This window comes from Hippocampus comes, unplaced genomic scaffold, assembly GCF_001891065.2.
Source record: "Hippocampus comes isolate QL1 unplaced genomic scaffold, H_comes_QL1_v1.1 scaffold116, whole genome shotgun sequence".
Taxonomy (NCBI): Eukaryota; Metazoa; Chordata; class Actinopteri; order Syngnathiformes; family Syngnathidae; genus Hippocampus; species Hippocampus comes.
The window spans coordinates 505,276-530,626 of NW_017805120.1; the positions used below are offsets into that span (position 1 = coordinate 505,276).

At 47.7% G+C, this 25,351-nt stretch overlaps 3 protein-coding genes across 15 annotated transcripts in view; all 3 read right to left on the minus strand.

Moving 5' to 3' along the window:
* LOC109513416 (uncharacterized) overlaps window positions 1-25,351 on the minus strand; it is a 203,962-nt gene that overhangs the window by 125,668 nt on the left and 52,943 nt on the right. The window lies entirely within an intron of this gene.
* LOC109513404 (SH3 and cysteine-rich domain-containing protein 2-like) lies at window positions 838-14,602 on the minus strand. Of its 13 annotated transcripts, XM_019865874.1 has the most exons (14): window positions 14,352-14,601; window positions 14,216-14,266; window positions 14,046-14,140; window positions 10,168-10,546; window positions 9,771-9,865; window positions 7,064-7,148; window positions 6,854-6,966; window positions 6,698-6,761; window positions 6,540-6,595; window positions 6,327-6,415; window positions 5,883-5,934; window positions 5,399-5,476; window positions 5,238-5,297; window positions 3,215-4,804 (listed from the first exon to the last, which is right to left on the minus strand). In XM_019865874.1, the coding sequence occupies exons 3-14, from the start codon at window positions 14,133-14,135 to the stop codon at window positions 4,706-4,708; spliced, it is 1,260 nt and encodes a 419-aa protein (XP_019721433.1). In that variant the 5' UTR covers window positions 14,136-14,140; window positions 14,216-14,266; window positions 14,352-14,601; the 3' UTR covers window positions 3,215-4,705. The 13 variants fall into 13 exon arrangements, with proteins under 13 accessions (XP_019721439.1, XP_019721438.1, XP_019721433.1 ...); XM_019865873.1 differs by having other exon boundaries at window positions 14,046-14,266; XM_019865872.1 differs by having other exon boundaries at window positions 14,216-14,601.
* med1 (mediator complex subunit 1) lies at window positions 14,698-23,450 on the minus strand. Its single transcript, XM_019865807.1, has 16 exons — window positions 23,306-23,450; window positions 22,510-22,616; window positions 22,271-22,349; window positions 21,972-22,026; window positions 21,769-21,901; window positions 21,665-21,693; window positions 21,523-21,594; window positions 21,349-21,423; window positions 20,802-20,965; window positions 20,600-20,711; window positions 20,390-20,514; window positions 20,168-20,295; window positions 19,814-20,015; window positions 19,618-19,713; window positions 19,315-19,420; window positions 14,698-18,969 (listed from the first exon to the last, which is right to left on the minus strand). Exons 1-16 carry the CDS (start codon window positions 23,442-23,444, stop codon window positions 15,186-15,188), a joined length of 5,406 nt encoding a protein of 1,801 aa, XP_019721366.1. The 5' UTR covers window positions 23,445-23,450; the 3' UTR covers window positions 14,698-15,185.

A 25,351-nucleotide genomic window follows, 5' to 3' on the forward strand; every position in this document is an offset into this window, starting at 1 on the left:
TCGCCATCTGGTCTCTCTGATTCTGATTTAGGCCCATTTGGTTGAGGACTTGGTTAAAGTACGAGCCTCGGAAGGTGACGCAAATCCCCCCCTCCCATCTCTAAAAACTCCTGAAGTCACCCGAAGAACATGCAAAGGTGACTTTGCCTAGATTCGCTTTGCCAATTCTCTCCAACTTGAATGCAGCCAGCCTGTCCGAAAACAAACAATAGAAGCGCGTCAAATTGCCGTGTCGGCGTGTGGCGATATATATATATTTAAAAATCCAGGCCCAGAAAAGCGCTTAGGCGGAGGAGCTGAAAAATTCATATCTACGCGTCGGCAAATGCGTCGTGACACGAGCCGCCGAGAGCACAGAAAAGAAAGAACAAGAAAAAAAAAGTAATACCTTTCTTTGCGACTTAATGGATTTTCAAGTGCACTTTTACGGTTCTGTGTGTTTGGAAAGCACATAAGGTCAGCAAAGAGGCGAACCGGGCTCAGTTGAAAAGATGTTTGACATGAAGTCCAATAAAAAACGAAAAAAAAAAAAAATTCATACTTTGGCAGATACATGTTTGTATTTTGTTGTACTCTATTACTATCTTACTGAGCTTGAAAAGGTCTGGTTGGTTCATGTCTAAAAATGTGTCACCAATGTACTATACAAATGATTTAATTGTCACTTTGTCATTGAGTCAAAGCGGAACCAGAAGCGGGACTATGGGAGAACCTGGTTTCCTCAGACATTAGGGAGATACAACAAAAGTTTGTTGTTGTTGTTGTGTTTTTTTTCTTTTCTTTTGACTCATTTGTGAGTCGCAGCTTGGTACAGAGATAAATCACCATCACGCTCCCTGGAGTCATTAAGAGGAAGCATTAAAGATAAAGAAGCAAGCATCTTGCCAGGAGCACTGTCCTCATTAACCTCCATGCCTCAAAGTACAAATACTTTAGTTACTTTAGTAGCTTTTTCAGGCATCTGTACTTCACAATGTTTTACTCCTACTCCCTACATCTGAAGACATGTCGGTGCTTCCTGCTCTTTACTTTTCAAAAAATTAACCTATAATCTAAAACAATCCCACGTATACTGAGGTATTTGTTTTTGTATTATCAGTTGCTGATTTTGCTGCTTTTTTTTTTGCTAGTCAGTTCACAGGTGAAGCATAGCTTGTGCTAACACTAGTTTTTTTTTTTTTAAATAAAATCCTGGGTCAGGGCAGAAACCCTGCCTCTTAAAAACGTTTAAAAACTCGTACAGTAGTGACATAATGAAAAGGAATCAAACCGGTTTCGCTTCAATTCACTGGCCATTGTGCTGCTCCTTTTGATGTGCGTCTTGGCCACCGGGAGGCAGTGTAATACAGACCTATATGGAAGGACATGAGAATAATGTTAGTCATATTTCAGAGGATTAAGACGAGATGCATACACAACGCTCATCCCAAAGAGGTTAAAATTAAAAATCGTCCCAACGATGGCTTGCATCGCCCAAAATCCGAAAGCCGGGTTTACACGGGTCTCAAGGCGCTGACTTCGACTTTTACACAAGGATCCGTACTTATACTTAATACTTTTGCCACCTCTGCTCGCCCGTGACAGTTTTGGGGAATGGAAGGGGCGACAACATCAAAAAGGGTGAGATGGAAGAAAACTGCTCTAAGCAGGTGTGGAGGTGGGCGAGCAGAGGGTTGACTTGCCACAATGTGCCACACGAGCTTCATCCAGCTGCAAACAAACAAAAACCATCTGTGATAAGCGCCGACTCAGCCATCTGGAACCGCCCGCAGCAGCGTTCACCCCAACTTTAAGGACACGCTCGAGTAAAGTACAGTGAACCCACGCAAATGTGCAGTTTGGCGTTCACACGGTACTGTTTTTGTGCATGGGTGGTATTGCTTTGGTATCATCTGAAGTGAGTTGAGGAGCTTCACATTTAGGTCCAAGTAGTTCTCTGGCTCCCTCTTGTGGCATGTGTAGGAAATTATAGTCCAGAATAAACCTTTTCAGGAGGAGTTGTGTAATGTTGGGAATCGAGGGGACTATTAATCATACTATATCCCCATTAAAAAAAATATATATATATTTTTTTGGGGTTGTTGTTTATTTTCCACCAAAGCTGCAGATCGAAAAATGTCCTCCCTTCTCAACAAACACATGTAATCAAGCACTATTTTTGGCACTCAATCTTCCTCTGCACTTTGCAAAATAGACGTTTTGTTTGCCCGAGCTTTCAACGAAACAAGAGTGAACGCGCCAAAAGGAGACGCCGGCCTGACGTTTCGAGCGTACCTCAACAAGATGAAAAATGGAGACCATTTGAGTTGAATCCTCCGTTTCTGTATTTATTTTAGAAATGACTCAAAAAATATTGAAATGTATTGTTGTTTTCAAATATACGTGAAAATAATTACAGTACACATTTGTTTGTCGGTGCCATTTCGCATCCCCTCCAGTGACCAAAAAAAAGCTGAAAAAGTGACAAGATGCCAGAGCAACTTGATGTTCAGCCACTCCCGCGTTTTTCCAAAATCGCATTTCTTCCAGTTTGATAACAGAATTGGGTCATCATTTGAGAAATTGCGCCACAGCAGGCACACTGACACACGGTGCCAGTGTGGTCAATGGCCTGCCAGCAGCTTTTCCGCTGCCAATGACTTTTATTGGGAGTTAATGGTATTACTTGCGCTCATTACGAGCAGGCGACTGGGGGCTTCTCGGGATGGAGACGAGGGGGAACCTAAGTGTGATGGATCCTCTGCACAGAAACAAACGGACTAACAACGTTGGATAGATGCGAAACATCTTCTGTAGGTTAATTAGATGGCTTTCCCTCATTAAGAACACCGCCTCGCTCATGACGAGTGACGCAATAAAATGGATGTCAATCACACAGCTTTGCTATTTTTACCGGGATGTCAAAAGTCCTTCCGGGTGGCGATAGCTCGTCAATGCTGGCTAATTACTGTAATTGTTGTTCGGGTTAATTTTCTTTTGGCACTACTATGGATAGCGCACTGCAGAGCTGCCGTTTGCTTGCAGGCTAGCCAAACATTTTATACCAGGCGTCACCGACCTTTTCGAAACTGAGGCCTACTTCTTGGATATTGATTAATTAATGTGAAGTTGCGACAACATATAGCATTTTGGACTAGTGGTGAACTAATTTTACAGTTCCTGCACGGGCTGTCAATCCACTTGTCAAACAAATGACGACACACACAAACAAACGGAGGGTTCATCGCACTTTATTGGGCAACGCCGAAAAGTGATATGGCCTGTCAATAAATGGTCCTGAGCCCAAGTGTGTGTTACTGTACGTGTGCGGAGACGAAACAAAGCGAGCGACGACATGGGCTGTGCATAGTGTTCTGGCTTAGCCGAGTAAATAGATAAAGAGTGCAAAGTGTTCACTGGGCTTTACTTTTTCCACATTTTGCTTTGCAAGCTGCAAAGAGGAATCTGAATGAGTACTTGTCAGACGTGTCAACGGAGAAACTGGCCAAAGATGCAGTAGGCATGCCAATGAAAACTGTAAGTGATGCTCTGCTATTGTTGTGATATCAATGCCCTTATTAGTCGCTTTCTGCATGGCTTTACTATTCAGAGTAGCGTGTCACAAGAAGGCTGGCCATGTTTTATTGCTTTGATGCCATTCATTATTGTTTTTTTTTTGTTTTTTTTAACGTCGCGCTCCCGAGAGATGCCATCTTGACAAGAAACGGTCACATAATAATGTGACCATACATACAGTATGAGTACAGCAGATAAGGCAAATTGGAAGTGGTGAAATTATCGTGACAAGACTACCAGAGGTGCATCTGCGCGGGGATAGTGTCAATCGCGGAAATGACTAGAGAGCGGTGCAAAGTGGAACTTCCAAAAAGTGGAATGCCCCGAGGGTTGCAAATAAATTTGGAGCAAAAATTGGAATCAAAACGACATCGCGTGCAAAATCTCATAAGACATAAAGCCGCGCTATTTTTTTTCCCTACAACTGATTAATTAAGATGTGTGTGTTCATTTGTTATGCTATGAAATACTGCAAAATGCCATCGCATAATGAATAGCATGTTGTGTGTGTTAACCATTCAAGCTAAGGATATTTAATCACAAACAGTGTGGACATACAATATAAAAATACTCATGGGCATGTATTGTTTGTCCTCTGCAAAAAATGATAAATATTACTGCAGTTTACTGTTTATATATAGCTATCTCAAAGTCATAAATAGCATGTAGCTTAGGGGTAATGACTACCTTCAAAACGAGGAGAGAAGCTCCGCTTTCCACTTTGGAGGTTCCACTGCATCTGAGATTTGACGGGAAAGTGTCACAATCTTTTTCTAACTAATATACATTTTTTAAATTATTATTATCAGGCACACATATTGAATACAGGACTGAATGTGTGACACAAAGTCTCCCCGTAGGCTCCCTGCAGCCCTATCGAGCTTTCCCAGTTAGCGGTGAGGTAGCCTGACATCCCTTTTGCCCCCCGTGATGCTACATTTCCCACATTTTGCGCTACATCAAAAGTAGCCCTGAAGAAAACAAAACAAGACAAGCTGTTATTCCCTACGCCAGCTGTTCATTTTATGGCCGTCGGCGAGGGCGTTTTGAGAGGGGTTGGGAGGGAAGCATTCCCGAGGATTCCTCCGTCAATTTCTGCTAATTATAACAAGTCAAGTACTAGTACTAGTATTATTATTGTCAGCCGACGTCATATTTCAAACAAAATGTCCACCGGCACTAAGCCTCGCTTCTTGCCACTGCTCAGCCGCAGGAAGCCGTCCGTCTCCTCGTTCTTGCCCACGCAGATCTGCGGCAGGAGAATGTGGGGCGGGGCGGGGTGGGGGTGGTGTGAATAATCCGGGATTTGGGAAGGATGGCGAACACGATTATGGGCAAGGAAAGCGAGAATAGGTACGGCCGAGTGATTTGGACAATGAAATGGCCAAAGAATGGGAATCGGATTGAGAGGAAAGGTGGATGGGGGGGAAAAACAGAAACGATGGGATATGCAAGGGGGTTAACAACGGGGATGAGGGGTGACAATATGGATGATGGATTGGGAGCGAGACAGGGCAGAAAACAGAAAAAGGTGAGTTTTTCTTTCATGAGTTGGGCTGCATCACAACGCAAATGTGCCATCTTCTGTCACTTCAGCACTTTCACGCATCCATTTGCATACATTGTTGTTAATGTATTCGCTCGCTGTGTGCATACGTGTGTGTGTGTGGGTGCGTGCTCACCTGGGCCTCTTTCACTGTCATCTGGCCTTTGTCTCGGTTGCCGTGGAAACCAGCCATGACCTTCCACACTCGCTCGCCAGGACGCACTCGCTGCACAAAGTTGGCAGGGAAATATCCCACCTTGGGCCTTTGTCTCGGTTGCCGTGGAAACCAGCCATGACCTTCCACACTCGCTCGCCAGGACGCACTCGCTGCACAAAGTTGGCAGGGAAATATCCCACCTTGCCGCGGCTTTTCCCCTGATGATCAAGCACAAAAGGCACTCTTATACTTTTACAGGGCAATGACCAGACACGACACTTGTGATCATTTTAGAATGACTTGGTGAAGCAGCAAGTGGCTCATTTCGGTAATTTTGGTTCAGAGTAACGGAGAGAGAGGGTTCAGGTTAGTGGCACATATAGTAAACTTGTGACTGCATACGTTTTACGAAACACGGACTACCTCCCCCTAGCCCCCACGCTAACCAGGCATCCTCACACCCACGCCCATTGAACTTCAAAGGCAACCAGCAGGCTCTCAAGTCTCGCTGCCTCGTCGGACTGGAGGAGGCTTGACTGATTGCACAAGTGCCAGGATGGCGTTTGCTCGCAAAAGGGTAATGGGAGGCAAGAACGAAGATGACGACGATGCTTCCAAACTCACCTTCCACCAGTCCTCATTGGAGTCATCTGTGACTTTGACACGATCGCCGGGCCTGAAGGATAAACCGAAGAAGCAGCTCGCATTAGCGGAAATATGATCTTGGGTTCAATTAGGGCTAAGTGGTCCATACATTAAATTCATTAAGTTGATGAGTCAAACAGATTTCTTCTTCTTACTATTATTATTATTTTTTAATTAATGCGGTTTCCATAGCTCAGGATAGAAGAGGCTCCACAGAAAAAGATGTGTGACTCGCTAATAAATTGGTTGACTTCTTCCTGTCCCACACGCCACGGAAATGTTTGTCTCCTTCCCAGTATCCCACCCGACAGGTCTCGAGGGAGGTCGCCAGGCCATAGTTCAAGCTACCATTCTTAAAAAAATAATAATAATGATAACTACATACATAAATACACTAATACCAATGACAATGAAATGACTGACTGTAGTTCCAAATCGTTGTTCTCCTGAGGCAGGAACTTGTAGAGAGCTACGTAGGTGTGCATGGAGTGGACTTCCACACGCTTGGGAGTCTAAAGAAAATCACACACACATTACTTGGAGAAAAAGAAGAGAGAAAAGGAGGAGGAGGAGGAAAGGAAAAAAGACAAGGAAGAATAGAAGAGGAAAGATAGGAGAGGAAGTGCTAATGCACACCTTTAGGCTGACTCGCTCTTCAGAATCTGCCTTCTCGCTTTCGGGAGGGGTGAGCACTGGACACACACACACAATGAGGAAGAAGAAAGACATATGTTTACATTTTGTGTGTGTGTGCATGTCTGGACAAAGCGTTTTGAAACAACAACTTAACACACTTCCTGGAATGGCTTCCTCTTCGGCGATTGGCTGATTCTCCAGCTTGTCTGGGAACTTCTCAGCCTGCCGAAGAAAAATCATTTGTGGTAGTTTCGGCGCGAGTCCTCGACCGATGCGTGTTTTTGCTACGCGTAAGCCAACCGAAAGTCGGCTACCTCGTGGCAGGGCGACTCGGAGATGCTGCCGAAGCTGCAGCGACTCATCTGAGCCAGCGACGTCCCATAGCGCAGCGCTTCGTACACGGGGTCCACCGTGGCGCGGTCCACCTCTGCGAGACAACAAATGATGCCGCGCATTTGACGTCTAATACCTGAAACAACCGCGGCGACCGTTCCAGCGGACAAACACGCTTCTCCCTCACTCACCCTGCACATCAGGAGTCTCCCTGACGACGCCCAGCGACTCAGTGGTTAGTAGAGGCGAGCTGAAGTTTCGCTTAAAAGCTCCCGTCTGAAGAGAGACGGCGTGCGGGGGAAGACGACAGGTGACAGGTATGGTTTTAAGTGATGGGAGCGTGAAAAGAAGCGGGGTGGAAAAAAGTGGCGTTGGCACAATTGTGTGCCTAGATTATCAAGCGGCTAGGTGAAATGTTAAAAGAATGCTAGGATGTGACAGGTGATGTTGAACCATTAAGGCATGCTGCACGCTGCAAAATTCAGGCCCGACGTTTCCACCACTGTTCAGTGCACCAGTGGGCAATCTGTGCTGGTAGATTTGACCTGTCAATCACAGACGGTAACCTTTCCAGTTCACTCGATGAGAAGGAATCTAACATTTCGGACATTTTGACTGCAATTTACCACGACAACGTCAGACCAACTGGCAGCAAAGTTACAGAGTAGAAGTCACCCAGCCATAAATAGTCGCGCTGTCGTCCCTTAGGGCGAGCAAGGTCACCCCCGAAGATGAGCGCGTTTGGACTGACCACAACCCCCCCCCAAAAAAACAAAACAAAAAAAAAACCCAGCCAGCACCAAATCAAAAGTGTCCTAAGGAGGACGACAACAATAGGGTGCGAATCGTTAACACAGATGCCAGAAGTGTCATCGGTTGGTCAGATGGCTCCAGAGCATCTCCATGGGGGCCTGCAAACACCGCATCGACGCATTCCACAGCATCGACGCATTCCACAGCGCTCCTGTCTACATTAGTCTTATGATTTTTTTTTCATGTGTGATCAAGCACGACTAAAAATCACCACGCGATCCAAGGACAAACTGCAGAAGATCAAGCGACACGAGGATCAGTGCGAGCTTTATTTAGCACGAGGAATATGTCTAGAATGCTCGTCAGGAAAGCACAAAGACATTACAAAGGCCTGTTTTCTCACCTTGAAGTAGGTTTGTCTTCTAATAATAGACACATACAGTGAAGCATCAACATTGGGTGGGGCAAGAGAGGCTCTGGACAACTGTCTTACAGGCTGAACGTGTTGCGGAAGGAATGAAAAGCAAGCGTCCAGGTGTTCCGTAGTAATTCAAACATCGTAATGCTAATCATAGAAGAAAGCAAAGTTCGGCGTGCAAGCGCCCACAACTAAGGGCCGACTCATTTGAAAGACAGATTGAACAAATTTGAGGTGACGTGGATGCAAAATGTGTCTTCCGTGTCCCTGCAAGTCATTATTTGAGGCAAGGCTGGGCTCAGCAGGCCTCTTTAATGAAGCCGCTGTTCTTTACGTTAAATTAACACTGATGCCACCACAGCAAGAATACACGGCGGCTTTATTGGAGCCTTATATTAAAAAAACGATGACTGGCACACTCCGCTGTTGAACATGAGCACGCACCTGGGTGCTGTCAGCGTTTATTTCTTGGTTTATTTTAGACCTGCGATGATGTCCAGTGACTTAAGTTGCCAATGGTAAAACAAACAAACTACAAGGAGGCAACAAAATCTCAAATCTCCTTTACGGCTTTCTGCAAGTGAGTCTCACGAGTAAAATGACAAGCGTGTGTCACTACCGCGGTTGTAGAAAACCTCAAAAAATAAAAAATAAAAAAACAGCCCTGCATAGGATGAATATTTGATCTGTATGTTTCAGGCTGAAGTAGGTCACACTCATGACTAGGTAAGCACATTTCCGAGTGTGCTTGCTCACCGTGAGACTCCCCGGCAAGTTATGCGGATGTGCGGCTGATTCCCGAAACGTCTAACCCCCGCTTTGATGAGTGCGCAGCCATCCAAAAGGACAGTGACGACGGCTTGCTTCCGCGCCCTCAAAGGCGCCGAATTTCACACTGAATTAAGCCGGGCCAGCTGGATGGGGGCAGATATTGATTTCGTGGCGGGGAAGCGATGGGCTGTAGCGTCGTGAGAAGACGGGAAAGGAAGGGTGAGAAAAGCCGCTCGATGTCGAACAATTTAAGGTGAACTCATTTATAGTTTGTTTTTTTTTTACCTTTGCCGACGTTTCACACGCTGGTCAGTGTCTTAATCGTCTTTGCGGGGCAGCTTATATTTGCACTGAAAGGGGACTCACTGATCCTCTTTGTACAGGACAATCCCCCCCCTCTTGTCAGGCTAAGCCCATTAGCCAGACTCCAAGGCCAACAACTTGAGAAACCATTAAGGCATCCAGATGCTGCTGTGGCGTTCCACGAGTCAGCGCGCAGGCTGCCGCGATTAACCGTGCGAAAATATGTATCCACTGCCAGGCGGATTACTGTTACCGCAACCGAAGAGGAGAACTGCCTGAATCCATTGCAGAGGAATTCAAAGCAAGAAGGAAATATTCCTGTGTTCATGTTAGAATTGGAAGTTTACGTTGAACCAGTCACAAGCACTGCAATTCGGGCTCGACCAGTATTTTACGCTACTGCTACAACATAAAGATTGGTGTGAAAACAAGAATTAAAATTTAGGCCTTACTAGTTTTCTGGTTAGACGGGTCGCAGAGGAAGTCAAAAACACACATGTATGTTCCCTAGCAATTTCCGAAACATGCAAAGCTTATGCTGGAACACAAAGTTTGGTGTGAAAGCATTCATACCGGCTGCAATTCCGAACGGATTTGTGAATGGGTTGCAGAGGAAAAGAAAACACAAAGTCGATTTTTCATCGCTTCCCTACCTTGCCATTGCAGGGCTGCTGAGACAGCTCCGACGAGCACCACAGGTGAGCCGCTAGTTTGCAGGCTTTGCAACGCAGGCCTTGCTTGGAGTTGCCTGCGTGGACATCCACATCGCTTATTCAATTACATTACCAGAAATCACACCGATAGACTGACGCGATGGGCCTGAAAGAATGCAGATGATGGCACTGGAGTCAAATGAATCAGTGCTGCTTGTCAAGACGCAGTGTCAACACAGTGAGATTTGTGGACTGACAACAAAGCACAAATGAAGGAGGAAAAGAAAAAAAAAAAAGGACATCTGGTGTCGAACCATTCACAAGTACAGCAAATCATCCCTGAATCGTGAGCTACCGAAAATGGGAGCAAGAAATGTTGTATAGAAGTGGCCATCACCTTGGATCACATGTTTGCACCGCTCGCAGCTGGTCGGCCTGCGGAAGACGTGCTCGTGGAAACTGTGAGTCTTGAGAGGCGCTGCGGACGGGGCCGGAGACTTGAGCTGAACTTTGGCGCTCAGAGACAGCGAGGGACTGACGGAGGGCGAGCGCGACGACTCGGACAGTGACGGGTTCGGGCTGACGGCCGGCGAGAGAGCCGGCGACCGCTCGTAGGCCAGGGGTGACTCGGACAAGGCGGGCGGCGGCGAAGGCGAGGGAGCGATGATGAGCGTGCAGGGTGGTCGCGAGTCGCCATTGCTGCGCTGGAAGAAGTTGTCCACGCTTTTGCTGCGCATCACAGACTTGAAGGACAGCGAGCGCTTCAGACGCTGCAGCTGAAAGGAACGTGACAAGTAAGAGATGGCAATTTATTGCCTAAATGGGTTGCAGAAGATATCGGAAGAACATTGCTGATCAAACAATATGTGGTGCTAATGCTGGAAAGCAAAGTTAGGAGTGGGGCGATTCAGTTCCGCAAATCAAACTGGATGAGTTTCTCGCCTCGATGGGTGGCAGGTGAAATCAAAACTGAAATACATGACCAATTAAAGAATATCGAATGCTAATGCTACAACGCTCGGTTTGGTGTCGAACTATTTACAAGTCCTGCAATTCAGGCTTGACTAGTTAACTGCCTCGATGGGTTGCAGACTAACTCAAAAGCTGGAAGGTTTCAACAACACCTAACACTAATGCTTGAAAGCCAAGTCTGGTGAGGGCCATTTAATTCAAGCACTGCAATCCAGCCCGGAGATAAATGCTGACTAATGAGCCACGTGCTGCTTCACTAAATCGTTTTTATGACAACGGTCGACATAACGACACGCATGAGTGCATTTGAACGAAAGAACAAGACAAGGACGGGATGGAGGGGATCAAGGACATGAGGACATTTGCCTCAAAAGCCCCATTTTCAAAGAGTGTTCGCTCTCAGTCAGGCTTTTTTTCTCTCCTTCCATCTCCATCACCCTTGCCCGGCCTCCCCCGCCTCCCGACTTCCTGACTTCACAAATTTGCCACCCCTTGCGAGCGGACACCAATCGATAGGCCTTTTAAAAATGCACTTTTGATTGGGTTCATTGAGCGGGCCCGCCCGTCTTGGCACCGGACGCAGCGCGTTTATCCGCAACACTGCCTCTTTTCATCTTGTCACGGCCACAGAAAAGGGCGCTGACGAGGTGAACACTTATTTAGCTGTCTTGGTGAAGCAGCATGTGGCTCGAGCGCTCAAGAATGTATTTGCATTTGCTCCAACCAACTATTTCAAGTTTAAAATCCTGGCATGGAATTTTACCAGCGACTATCTGCCGCATATGATGAGATAATCTCGAGGTCAAGCAGCATGTGGCTCATTTACCCAATGTTGGTTGTTTTGTGGCATTTAATGAAACACTGAGCATTGCGCAGCGTTGTGTAAAAAGTCCAATCGATATCTCGGGACACAGCGGCTCTTCTTCCTTTTCTCGGCGTGCAGACGGCAATTAGTGTGAGCGATGACGAGCTGCCTCGGTTGACCCAGTTTTTGCTGCTGCCATCGCGTGAAAAAAAAAGACAACATGCTTTCTTGTTCTTATAAAAACAATGAATGGCACAAAACCTACTCCTGAATGCAAAACTAAGCAACCAATCAAATCTTAAGTTATGCTCTTATCCTCAGCGGAAAAAAGTGCTTTGCTCATGCTGGCGTTTATTTTTTTTTAATAACCCTATTTTTATTTTATTTTTTTTGAAGAACAAAACAGCCGCTGCACATGTCACATCGAGGGAGTTCGCGGAAAGTGCAGCGCTTGAATTTGAAGTCTCTGAAACTCCTCAAGAGGATAAGAGAGCAAAAGAGCAAGGAAGCAGTCACAAAAGCTGCCACGTGAGCAAGCCTTCTTGCTGCACTCGGGCCACTGCTGCCGCTTGATCAGCTGCAGTCAGCTTATTTGTGCGAGCGAGCAGGAGGCTACTTGTCGCTGTTGACTGCATTAGCTCATAAAATGGAAAGTGCTCAAGTAGAGGTGGTACCGAATGAAGCGACATTATATTCACTTGTTTGGAAATCCACAAAATCGGAAAGAAAAAAAAATGTGTGTGTTAATTTCCTTGATTGTACCATGCAGTTTAAATTAAGTGTTCATGAGGTAATTTTTCATGCATCCCCATGCAAAAGCTCCGCGGTTTGCAAAGAATGTCGTTTGCGCGCCTATCCGGACCCTGGTGGCTGGTTGGAGGCACGCCTAATGAGGTCACCTTTGATTTAACACGAGACTAATCACTTTGCACGGTGTGAACCGACGAGAGTGGACCTGGCATGAAACTATGCGTGGCAGATTACAAAGACCCTGCTGTGACGCAACATCCCACCTACTCGCATGCAAACACAGAGCAGAATGAATGAGCAAAGTGGACTAGAGCAACAGCAGGCAATTTGTGCTTTGTGCACACCTGATCGGAAAGTGATCACCAAGGGGAGGTTGATGACGTACATTCCCAATCGTGATGTAGATGTTCATTAAAATAAAAATAAAAAATTATAGTTACTGTATCTGCAGGCTATTGCAAGGGACCCATGAGAAAAATTTCCATTGCTGTGATAGCGGCTCACCTTTTTTTCCCCCCCTTTGCCTTCCCACGAGAGTACTCGCACACACCCACTACTCAATCATTAATTTATCCCAGAATTCTTCACAACAGCCTATTTATAGAAGCCTCGGGCAAAGACCAGTCTCTGTGCTCATTTTTTCCCCCCCTCAAACAGGCTGAAGAACAGGGAAGGATCTTGTCGCAAAAGAGTACAAGAATAAAAACAAGGTGGATGCTAGATTTTGGGAGGGGCATTATTTCTACTGTAGGTCGCTTTCTAGTATTCTAACTAAAATAGCAGCAGTATTGTTCTTGCAAGAATTTGATAGCAGTCCATACAAAAGTGCACTGAACCAAATGGATTTTTTTATAATTGTATCAAAAGGCAGATTTTGTTTCAAATCACATCGGCATTATCTCGAGCTTTTATATATTATCGCTACAGTGACTGAGTAGCGTTAGCATGATGCAGAGGTTTCGGAAAACACGTCCAGTTGGCTCGTTTGTTGTGAATTACGAGCTCAGGCCAGACACAGAAAACTTCTGCTCTGGGATTGAACCATAAATTCAACGGCCACCCTACGCACAATGTGTTGTCTCGAGGCAAGCACAAAACAACAAGGTCACCCGCCAGGATCATTGTGATTTGTTGCAAGTGTTTCTTTGACAATGACTTGTTGAAGGCCGTCGGCCTCGTTGTCGAGATACCGCACACAATCACACACTTTAGGTATCAAAAGGATAAAAGCATGTCATTGTTAATGTTAACAAGAGAGTATATTGAAAAAAAAAACCAACCCCGCTCACTATATATTTCTTAAATACCCAAAGTATATAATAAATACAGAGTCTACAATCAATGCTGATTAAATTTAAAAAAATGAAGCACCTGCCTGAACATTTTCAAGATCAGCCGCAAGACCGTGTAAATGTGCATTTATTTATTTATTTTTTTGCTTTGTTTCGAGCTTCAAAATGTTGAGCATAGGCACTCAGCAAATAAATACAACAGAAATAATGTAAGTTATTTATTTTTTCTGTGCCGCCCGATACCAACTGACCGGTACCGGTCCGCGACCCGGGGACCGCTGCTTTACAATACTTAACTAACCATTGAAACATAATTTTGGGATGGAAAATCGGTTAAAACCGCCTAGATGAACGCAATATTCATTCTTGACAACGTAAAGTTCACTGGACACCTAATTAGGAACAGATGCCCATAAGCCCCAACAGAAACAAATAGGCAAGGGGGGGGGGGGGTACCTTGGACTGTGCTTGGCTGGGCACAGTAGCCGGTGCTCTCTGGAGGTCCCGCCGCTGTGGCTCATTCTCCTTCTCGCTTATTTCCGTCATGATGACTGGAATTTAAAACCCTCAGTCGTTCTTAGTCGATCGGGAGAGAAGATTGGCGAAAAAATGAGGCGAGAGATGACCTGGACATGGCTAGGAGTCGTCCAAGTTTGGCGCCTTTCCCTCGGCCCAAGCTCCTCATTCGAACGACATATCCCGTCAAAAGTGTCACAGTTGTTGACTTGAATGACAAAGTGTGAATATAATGTGCCTGCTTACGCGTTTGAAGTCCAATTCGAGAGCCGGGAACTTAGCGTGGACGCCGGGTGGCTTCTTTCTCACACACAGATGGACCACTTTGCCGCTCCACTCTTCGACTGAAAACTACTCCAAGCGCGCTCTGTGACGTTTGATTTCCTCGTGACGCAGGGCCTACCTCGTTTACGATTGGTCAAAAATTCCCGCGGAACGCCCATACGGAAAATGTGAACCGGAAGGTCCTCTGTTAGCCTCAGATACAATGCCGCCCTCTAGTGGCAGAGCCAAAGTAGAGTGAAAAGTGCTTTTCTCAAAAACAGCTCTCCTTGATTTTGCTGCTGCTGTCAATAAACACAAAGAGAGGTAGTTAAGACATTTTCACAAGTTCAAATATTTATTGAACATGTAGAAATCAGGACCGCATCCCCATCCTGTCTTATTAAAATCTACAGTCAGCTTGAACACAAAAAGGTATAGTGAGACAAATGTCAATTTCTCAGAAAATGACACCATTCCTCATTAAAGAGTCAACCAGAGAGTCTGTTCAAACTAGATTGCTAACCAAAACAGCTGCAGCTATCCTGGTCTGCGGAAATATGTACAAACTTCCCAAAATAGTGACTGGTGTTTTTCTTCTACTTAACATCAGACTAAAAGATGAAGGGATCAACTCAGGGTCCGAATATGAATAAATAAAGTTCTATGGGGTTAAAAGAGTGAATAATAAAAGTACATAATATGGAAACCTCCTAAATGAAATTACACATTGCGTCTTGTACTGTTTATCCCAAAATAGTGACCTTTGTGTATTTCTTTTCGTGAATAATAAAAATTAAATATTTACAAACAGTGACATTAAAGGTTGCCAGTGAGCGCCGAGTCCATGAGGTCGTCATCTTCGTTCCTCATGTACATGGGACTGGACCGCGAAGGCCGCTCAGAGGCAAGCATGGACAAGGAGGACTCCGAGGCCGAGATGGGCGAACGGGACCAGCTGTCCGCCTTCATCGGGTGCGACGACGGTCCGCCTGACATGGACTTCTTCTTCTCTTTCTCCCGTTCCCTCTCGCGCTCCCGCTTCTTCTTCTCCTTTTTATGCTTCTTGTGCTTCTCGCCGGAGCCCAGCGGGACAGCGCTCATATAGTCCTGTTGGGCAGGAAGCTGTCGCGGCGTCTGGTCGTCGTCAGAGCTCGGGCTGTTCTGGTGGGATTTCTCGGCCACGGAGCTGCTGCCCGACTCGCTCTCGCTGTCGTGGTTGAGTGGCGTGTGGCCAGGCGAGCGGCTGTGGCTCGGGGATGAGCGGTCGTGCTTGGGTGTGGAGCCGCTGAACAGGGGTGAGGCCTTCAGGCTGCTGATCTGCGGCCTCATGGAGTCGCCGGGGCCTTCGCCGCCTTTCTGCAGGGTGACTTTAGCCTTGATGCTGGGTGAGCCTCCATCAGGCTTGCTGATGATGATCTTGGCTAAACCGGACCCGCTCACCCCTCCTGATTTGGGGTCCATCAGCTTTTTATCCCCACTCGCCCCCGCTGAAACGGACACTTTTGCCTTTCCTTCTTTATCAGACCTCTCACGCTTGTAGTCCCCGCTTTGGGAGGATGCGGCGTGCTTGGTGGTAACCATGCTTGAAGGCGGGGCATTGACAGGAACGTTGCCGGCCGGGGCCCCGGGACCCTGCGGGCCCCCGGGCGGTCCAACTTCAGAACCGTCCTCACCCACGCCGCCCACGCTTTTCAATTTGTCAATAACCGCCGTGAGGGACGGTTTCTTGTTTCGACTGGGGGACTTTCCTTTGGCGTTTGGGTTGTTGGCATTGTTCTGGCCGGCTCCCCCACTGCCGCCACCCCCACCTCCACTACTCCCACCGCCGCCACTTCCACCGCTCCCTCCACTATACTGAGAGCCCCCAGAAAATCCCATGGAAGCGGAAGAAGTAGAGGAGCTGGAGGACGAGGATGTGGAAGTCGAGGGGGTCCCGCTCATCGGCTTCTGGGAGCTCAGACCTCCCCCGGAGGAAGACTTGGACCCTCCGGAGCTGCCACCTCCTGAGCCCATCGGGGATTTGGCCTTTGAGGAAGGCGGAGTTCCCGGTACCTGGGACTGCTGTATTTTCATGGGCGAAGACAGCTTTTCACCAGAGGTGCTGGAGCGAGAGTGAGAAGGTGAGATGTTGGGCTTGATGCTGGGATTCATAAGCGATCCGGGAGGCTTACCGCCTTGAGTTTTTATCTTGTTACCAGTGCCAAGTCCACTTCCACTGCTTCCAGCACCAGAGAGTCCATGTTTTGTGATTGGAGACGACCCCGGTTTGGCAACACCCACCCCCTGAGAAGAAGCCTTAGAGTGGGAGGGTCCAGTGCTGATCCCCGTACCGCTTGCTGACTTCGAGCTGTTGCCTTGCGCCATGGAGCCTTCCTTGGATTTGATCTTCCCAGAAGAAGAATGGGAATGATGGCTTTTGCTGCCGCCAGCGCCCCCGGTTCCGCCCGTCCCGCTCGAGGCTGAGCTGCTGGACGTGTAGCCGCTATGGGAGGAGGTTTTCCCACCGGTTATCGTGCCTTTAGGGATCTGAATGGTAATCTTGGGAATGGGAGGCGTGGCGCCACCAGGTGGTGTCTGTGAGCATCCTGAACTTCCCGGAGATTTGGAGCCTCCTCCGCTCAAGCTCCCCCCGGAGCCCGAGCCGCCACTGGGAGGTGTGTACGGCCGTCCGCCTGAACTGTGAGAGGGCGACTTCCCATCTGGGTCCAGCTTTTTTCGTTTGGGCTGCTTCTCTTTGGATTTGCCCTCACTGGAGGGAGTCCTGCTACGTTTCACCTGTTTGCCCTCGGTGGACAGGCTTCCCATTCCCGAGCCACTATTTCCACTGCCGCCATTGTCATCCTTTTGCCGCATGAGGCTCTGTTGTTTGACTTTGGACTCTGCGCTTTTGAAATCAACGCATGCCGGCCCCAACCCGATCATGAGGGGGCTCTGTGAGCCTCCAAAATGAGTGTCTCCCAAATCCGGAGCTTGCCCAAGAAGCGGTTTGCCAGTGCCGCTGTTGCCTCCGAAAAACATTCCCATATCAAAGGAGTCTTTCAGCGAGGGCTCCGGGGTGTTTTGCCTGTGCGGTGTGGGATTCTGGGGCGTACCTGACGGAGTATTCTGCTGACTGCTCCCGCCAAAACCCTTGACCAGATCCATGTCTCCGTCAGCGCTCGGTGAACTGTCTTCAAAGCAGTTCTGGGAGATGCCGTGGCCCGAGTTCAGCAGGTCGGGGTTGAAGTCAGTCGCATCTGTGAAGAAGTTTGTAGAGGATGAATCACTGGTGGGTGTGGCCGCAGCCTCGGCAATCAAGTCGGCAGCGTCGGTGAAAGGGTTCTCATTGCTGTTGGTGTTGAAAATGTCTGCAGAGTCAAACACAGCGCTGCCCTGTCCTGAGCTGGAGGAATCCCGAATAGGGGTCCCCAGCGGGCCGGCGTCGTCACCACCCCCACCCATCGGATGCTGGCCTCCACTGCCGGCTTTTCCGGTTTGCTCGGGCAAATCTGACAGAATTTCCGTGATATCCGGTCCGATGCTGTCAGAACTAGAAAGGCGCACCATGCGGGGCGGTACGGCGCCCGCCGGGGGCTGGGCCTGGATGTGAGTTGGCGGATAAGGCATGCTGGGGCCAGAGGGCGGGGTTCCGCATTGGCTCGGGGCCGGAGTGATGCTGTGGGGGGTGTCCAAGCCGTCGCCCGGCAGATTCACGTCAAAGATGGAATTCTGAGACGCATCGACGTCCATTGAGAGAAGCTCGCGGTGGAAATCGTCCTCATGCGAGACTGCGTGGTGCTGATGGTGCGACATGGAAGTCGCCTGTTGAGATTTCATGCCCAAACCACCTACGGCCACTCCTCCTGCACCAGGCGTCCCGGGCAACAAGCCCCCCTTTTCTGGGATTCGTGGCCGCTTTTTCTTGCCTTTAGCAACTCCTCCGGGGCAAGTGGCCCCCATGCTATCGGTACGAGGTGATCCGGAGGATGAATTCTGTCGCTCGAGCGGACTGGAACCGTACAGGGCGGCAAAGTCTTGCGAAGGGTTGTCTTTCAACAAGTTCATAAGCATGGGATGATTCTTGGTGTTACTAGCAGGCGATGACGTCGGCGGCGGAGTCTGGTGAGGCGGCGGCGCGTTCTGCGAGCTGGGACTTGAACCGACGCTTCCCGTTATCTGCAGAAGGCTCGTCAGGATTGGATTCTGCGTCACTTTGCTGTAGTCGTCCGCATGGCCTTGACCCTGCTGCTGCTGCTGCTGCTGCTGTTGCTGCTGCTGCTGTTGTTGGACCTGCTGTTGTTGGCCGGCTTGAGTTTGGCACTCAGCTACTTGTTTTTCGTTGCGAGACATCCCGAACAGTGAAGTGATCGACCCGGTAAAATTAGGCCCGCCGGGCGGTCCTCCTCCAGTGGGGGTGCTGCCGCCAGTGAGTCCCAAGAGCCCCATCGGATTTGTCGCATCTCCGCCTGCCATGTTGTAGGCGGGACTGCCGGAGGGCGGTGGATTATTTTTCACCATGGTCTCCACCGTCTGCGCAATCAAAGACAGGGCCGGAGTATCTGCCTGGATGGTCTCTGCTTTCCTCCGGATGGCCCGCATTGTCACAGGAATGGACATGCACCTGAGACAAGAGGAAGAACAGAGAGGCCGGTTCATTCGAAGATGAGGTGTATTTATAATTCATGGAATTTTATTGAACCAGTTATTAAGTGAAACAAATATATCCAATAGTTTATTTTACAAATATTGTATGATGTGCAGTACAATATATTGACTCAATTATTAAATGAGATAAATTAATTTAAAAATACGAACATTTGCATTATGAAATTATCAGGAAAAATGATTTAAATGAATACAAAGACTACAAGACTTGTAATAATGCAAATGCTTGCCCATTCCTGAAGTAAAACATTGACAATGCTACCAAAAACAGGCTTTTTTTAAATGTATCAAATACCCTTACCTCTGGACCACTTTGGTAATGAAGTCATCGGTGCAGATCAGCGCGTCAGACAGTCCTTTATATAGTTTGCAGGACACCTGTCTGGAGTCCAGCACGTCCATCACAACTGGAAAAAAAAAAAAAAGATGCATTGAAACATAGTGAAGACTGCTGTCGGTAGGTGTGGCCTGCTCAATGATCTTTTTTTATGAGATAACAGGAAGTGCAATGCTCAACTCAAGGGGAGATATGAGCAAGAGGAAGTAGCAGCTTCAAGATCAGTATGCAGGGCTTCTGTTAAATTGTGTGGGAGCGAGAGCTTACCGCAGACTAACGATTCATTGACGGGATGCTGGAACGAGACGCTGAAGCTCGAGTCGGTCAGGGGGCAGACCTCAAACTGCAGCAGGCCGATGCTGTCTGAAGGCCGAATTAAAAATACAAGCGAACGAATCGGCATTACTGGCCGACCGATTCTGGTTAAAATTACACAACCCCCTCCACAAAAAATGCCGGCTACCTTCTTTGATGTACGTCCGCTTCACACAGCTACCAATCAAGGTGTTGTAGGCTGCCTGGTGCCGAATGATGTCCAGCAGCAGGGGCACCTGAGCCGGGTGGCGAAAGGGGATCTTGCTCACCAGGGCACCTTGCAGGGAATGACCGTCCTGCACCGGGGCGTCACCGTTCAGGAAGTAGCAGTGCTGCTGGTCTGGCAGCACCTGTTAGAGCGCAGAGAAAATTGAGAGTTTTTTTTTTTCCTATGTCTGATTCAAATCGATTTCCCCTCCCCTTCCGGTGATTCAATTCAAGTTGAAAAATTGCCCAGCCTTACGTCCGACAATGTGTCTGGATGCATACTAGAACCGCATACCGAGTAGAAGTGCATGTTGTGTGAGGGCGGCAGGGTGGCCGCCCCCTCCTCCGGGGACTGAAGTTGACTCTGGACAATGAGCTGGTAGAGAGCAGACAAGCTTGGGGTGCTTTCAAACACAGGGATAGCTGTAAAACACACAATTAATCCAATTGTCCATGAAACAACGATTTTGTGCTTGAGTTGCCTCAGAAACAACGGCATAATTTCTCAACAATTCACCTGTAGCGTTGCCCAGTCTGTGAATGAAGGACTGGGAGAACGGCATGGGCCGATTCATCTTGAGGAAAAAACAAGCTGGCAGGTCCACGCAGTTGGAGTTGGTCACCGTGGAAAAAGAAGGTGTTCTGAAACAAATCCAAAATGAACCACTGGTACATGCCACTCATTGAAATTAAAATCAATTCTATTTTGTAACGGTATATCCTTTACCCCTTGTTGTCCACGGGGTGCGATCCAGTGATGAGCGGCGCAATGGGGAGCTTGTAGGTGTTGGCCGTACCCTCGATGGTGACGGAAACGCTCACGCCCAGCGAGCGTGCGACTGTTGTACGCAGTCAGTTTTTCATTTGTTAAAAAATACCAAGTGAAGCTCAAAAGCAGCTGACTGCAAATATCCTCCAGTGGCTTTTACCGTTGCCGTCTGTCAGGTTGACGTGCACGCCCATTCCCTCCTCGAAAATGTCATACGGCGACACGTAGCACTGGAGGGTGACAAGATGGCCGCCGCTCCTGGCTGTCAGCAGGCCCACGTTGCCGTGCAGGATCGTCTCGACGGCGTTGGCGTTGGTTGCCAGCCTACGGGCGGACAGGGGGGGTGAGAGCAATTTTTAAAAAAATGAAATAATTCGACGAGTAAGTCGCAACTGGTTGATCCATCAATTTTATCACAGTTTGAGGAGACGCTTAGTACTGAGAAGCAAAAGTTACAGTAATAGGAAGGGAAAATGCATCAAAGAATAAACTTTTTATTTTTAGTCTGTGGAATTCGGTGCTCATTAAAACTCAAGGGGGGAAAAAACACTTGCAAATAAGCTGGAAATAAAGCAAATCCTACAAGCTGAAAATAAAACAAAAAGCAAAAGTTGATTTGAATTACAGTGGTGCCATGAGGTATGCACCACTTCTCAAACAACTCCAACCCTTTCGCTTAGCTATGCAATTGAGGCAGGAAAACTGACCGAAACATGTGCATCATCTTGGTGAGATCCAACTCCAGGGACTGCAAGGCAATATACATCTTTGTTTTCAGTTTACTGCAAGGCAAAAAAAAAAAACAAATGATAATCAATATGGATGACGACACTGGGAGGAGTTAAAAAAATAAATAAATAAAGAGACATTTCAAAACGCACTTGTCTCCAGGCAGTTTATACAGGTCAACCAGTCCCTTAAGATGCTTGGAAAACTCCTCAAAGTTCTTCTCCCTTGTTCGAAAAAACATGGACGAAATCAGCATATTCATTCAATGATAACAGTGGCAAATTATAAGCTCACCTTAGATGTTGAATCAACTCAGGGCAACTCTGTTGAAAAACAAAAACGTTCATTTTGATCTGACAGCATCTTCAAGAATGTTTAGGTGCTGGGATCAGCCTTACCGTGGGGTTTTCGCCCTGATGAGCAACTTTGACGTCCACAAGCTGACCAGCGCCGTCCAGTTGCACCTCCACATAAAACATATCCGAAGTGATGTAGCACTCAGTTCCAGACGGGCTCAGATGGGAGCCCAGCCTGGCAAAGTAAAGAGCACAAACCATTGAAATACATTTCCTGTATCTTCACGGGAAGTGTGAACACTCACATGTTTTGTCTCGCTATGGACTCGAGACGATCTGTCATGGAAGGCAAAGATGAAACTGAAAAACAGAGGGAAAGAGAATCAGTTAATATTGTTGGCCCTGAGGCCCAACCAGGCAAAAGTACCGGAATTTTTTTAGTCCCCAGAAGCAAATGTTATTGGAGCCTTAGTGGAAATATGGCTACAGATTGTTCAGGAAATTTTTATTACCCAAAATTGAGCCAAAACCAAAACCGAAAGTGGAAATGCGACTACAGACCGTTCTGGTTTTCAAAGCTGCTTTGAAAAGGTGTCAGTCTCACCTTTGAGTGCCCTCTGAAGGGTTTCCAAACAGGTGAGCAGCAGCTGGTGACTGGCGGCGTTCATCATCCCGCGTTTCTCCTACAGAGCAAACAAGACAAGGTCGTACACATGTTTTTGTCGAAAATGCAGTTCCTGCAAACTTGTGGGGCAAACTGCTGCTCAGTTAAAAAAAAAAACTCACAAGTTGAGGTACTTGTAAGTGAAGAATACTAATAATAATGTGATGAGTGTGTCTCACCATGGCTTGACGCACCACCTTGCTGGTCTCCTGCCACGGGCGGGCCGCGTTGTGTTTGGCATGAAGCCTCTCCAGCAAAGCAACCATGCGACTCTGCTTCTCCGATTCTGGAAAACAAACGCGACGCTTTAACTTTTGGACGGGCAATTTGTCCATGTTAGCGCAATCAAACTGAACAATTTTCATATTTCGATTGGCTGGCTTCCCTCACCTGTACATGTCTATATAGGAAAAGAGCTGTCAACAGACAAATTCAGAATATTAAAATGTAACAAGTAGGGTCGTCATTTTAATTAATTGCGTTCAGTTTCGCAATTGAAAGACCTTATTGCACAGCACTATATTAACCACATGATTTAAATTATGTAGCATCTCCATTTTTATCCTGGACTAACTGTACATGACTGCAACACGAAACAAGTCACACGCTCATAAAATCAATTCATGAAATGCTTTATTAACGCAACACATGCACATTTGGATAACTCCCTTTATGAACTGCAAGTTTTGGAAGCCGATGACTATGTACAGTATTACAACATTACAACCAAAACATAGAAGCATATTATCCAACCGACCTCGGTTGGAGAGTGTCCGTGTAGGAAAAAGACTGTATATGTAGTTACTGTATTGCTTCGACCTCACCGCACACGAATAAAAAATGAATACAAACACTGTACTTTCCTGAGGCTAAATCGTGTGCTAACTTCATGTTAGCCTTAGCTTGCGATCTTAGCCAGACTAACCAAGGGGGCATGGCAGAGGGTAGGGGGGGCCGACAGTAAATCACGCTCACCGGTCACCTCTTCAGTTTTCACCCGCTCCCCGTGAGGCTGAGCCGCTGCCGGCGGAACCGGGACCGAAAGTTCCGTGGCAGGACTGCGCTGCATCAGTACTGCAGGCACCGCCGCCATTGTGTCCAATTCGCAATTCATCGCTGACCCCGCCTCCTCCCCCCAACAGCTTCAGGACCTGTGCCGGCTTCCGTACTTTACCGTAATGCTCATACCAAACGCGCAAACGACATTGACGTACGTCAACGCTTTTTGGGATGCACACTAATATTGGTTATCCCATGTAGATGAAAAAATGTTGTAGGCCTTTCAGTGGTAATGCATATAAATTGTTTTTGCAATCTTTAGTCCCTAACCAAAATTATTTGGGAATTAAATGCAACTAAAAAATGAAAACTAAAACTTTTAGTTCCAGTAAAATATGATTTTAGTTCACCAAAACAAATTTCCTGGAGCAAAAAATGGAAGGGCGGCTACAGACTGTTCCTGCTCCTTTTAATCCCTAGCGCCAAACGTCACTCAAATTTAAAGTGGAAACGTGCTCCAGGTGGCGCCCGATTGCCAGAAACCAGCCGTCCATGTTTGGTGCGGGTTTCCCTCCAGCGTGACCCCTGAAGCATCTCGTTCATCGACCCGTGGTGATGAGTGCCGCCTTTTTACAATGACTTTTTTTTTGCCAGGGAGGTAATTAAGCAAGTGGATGAGACGACGTGGGAAGGGGCGCACCTGAGCCCAGTTGAGCAGCTGAGCCTGTGCCAGCCGATGTGCTCACGACTCTCCGGGGACGCTTTTGCCACCACCCATTAGGACCTGCCCGTCAGACGACGCACCGTGCCAACAGTAAGCACAAGCTTATTTGAAACCAACCCTACCTTGAAACCCAAACCCCTGCTGTAAAACCCCATTTGAAACCATGCTTTGACACGAGAAATAGGCACGTGGCATCAGGCCATACCTGTCTTATTTCAAGGCATCGGGTACTCGTAAAGGTTGCCAATACCAGAAACCAATATGCAAGATTTGCTTGAAATCCAGTCTAGAAACCCCAACCCAGCCTTGAAACCCTAATTTGCAACCCTAACGGAACCTGTGAGCCAATGGGCATTTCGTGAAGCCATCTTCACACACCTCGGCCGAGAGGACCCCCGTGCTTGCAGTCAACAGCCACCAGGGGGAAAAGGAGGCTCTCTTTTGTAATTGATGTGCCCCAACAGAGCTGCAATTGGCACAGGAAAGACATGGCGACGAGTACTGGTGCCAACACAAGGGGACTGGGAGGCCTACGGAGGGCTGAAGGCGTGCCCATCAATCAGACTCTAGTTCACCTTAGTGTGCCAACCAAAGGGGGGGCGGGCACGTGCCGGGGCCCCAACGCGCTCCTCTCGGTGCCAAGGGATGAGGGGTGGCGCAGGGATGGAGACTGGCACCAGCCCGGACTAATCCGCCGGGTGCAACAGCGCCACCAGGACTTAGTCAAGTTCAACTGCCGACGCTGGTCCGCATCCAAGTTCGTTTTTGGATGCCATTCCCACAGTTTGAGATTTGAAGCTCAGGCGTTTATTTGGTACAGTGACCAAATCTTGAAGCCCTGATTTTAAAACTGCTTGAATCCTATATCTCAAAATCCTAACTTGAGCTAGTCTTTTGTGCAGGTGTCACCAACTCCGGTCCTTGATGCCCCCATCAGGTGTGTTGGAGGAAGGAAACATCGAAAATCATGGAGGCCCTTGAGGACTGGAGCTGGCGACCCCTGCTTGAAACTTTCATTTGAAAGGCCAACTTAATGCCCTAACTCAAGCTTGAACCCCTAACCATAGCCCCCTGATTTGAACCACTAACCTTGCCTTGAAAGCTTACTTTGTGCCCGGCATATGAAGCACAATGACGACATCAGCAGATATTACGAGCATACATCAGTCATTGTGGTTTTTAAAGCTTTTTGTATGTTCCTCTTTCTCTCTCCATAAAAGTTGGATATCAGCGAGGAGCCTGAGGCCTGGACACGGTCCAGAAAGCAGTGCGGTATTATGAGGGGGGTAGGGGGGTTC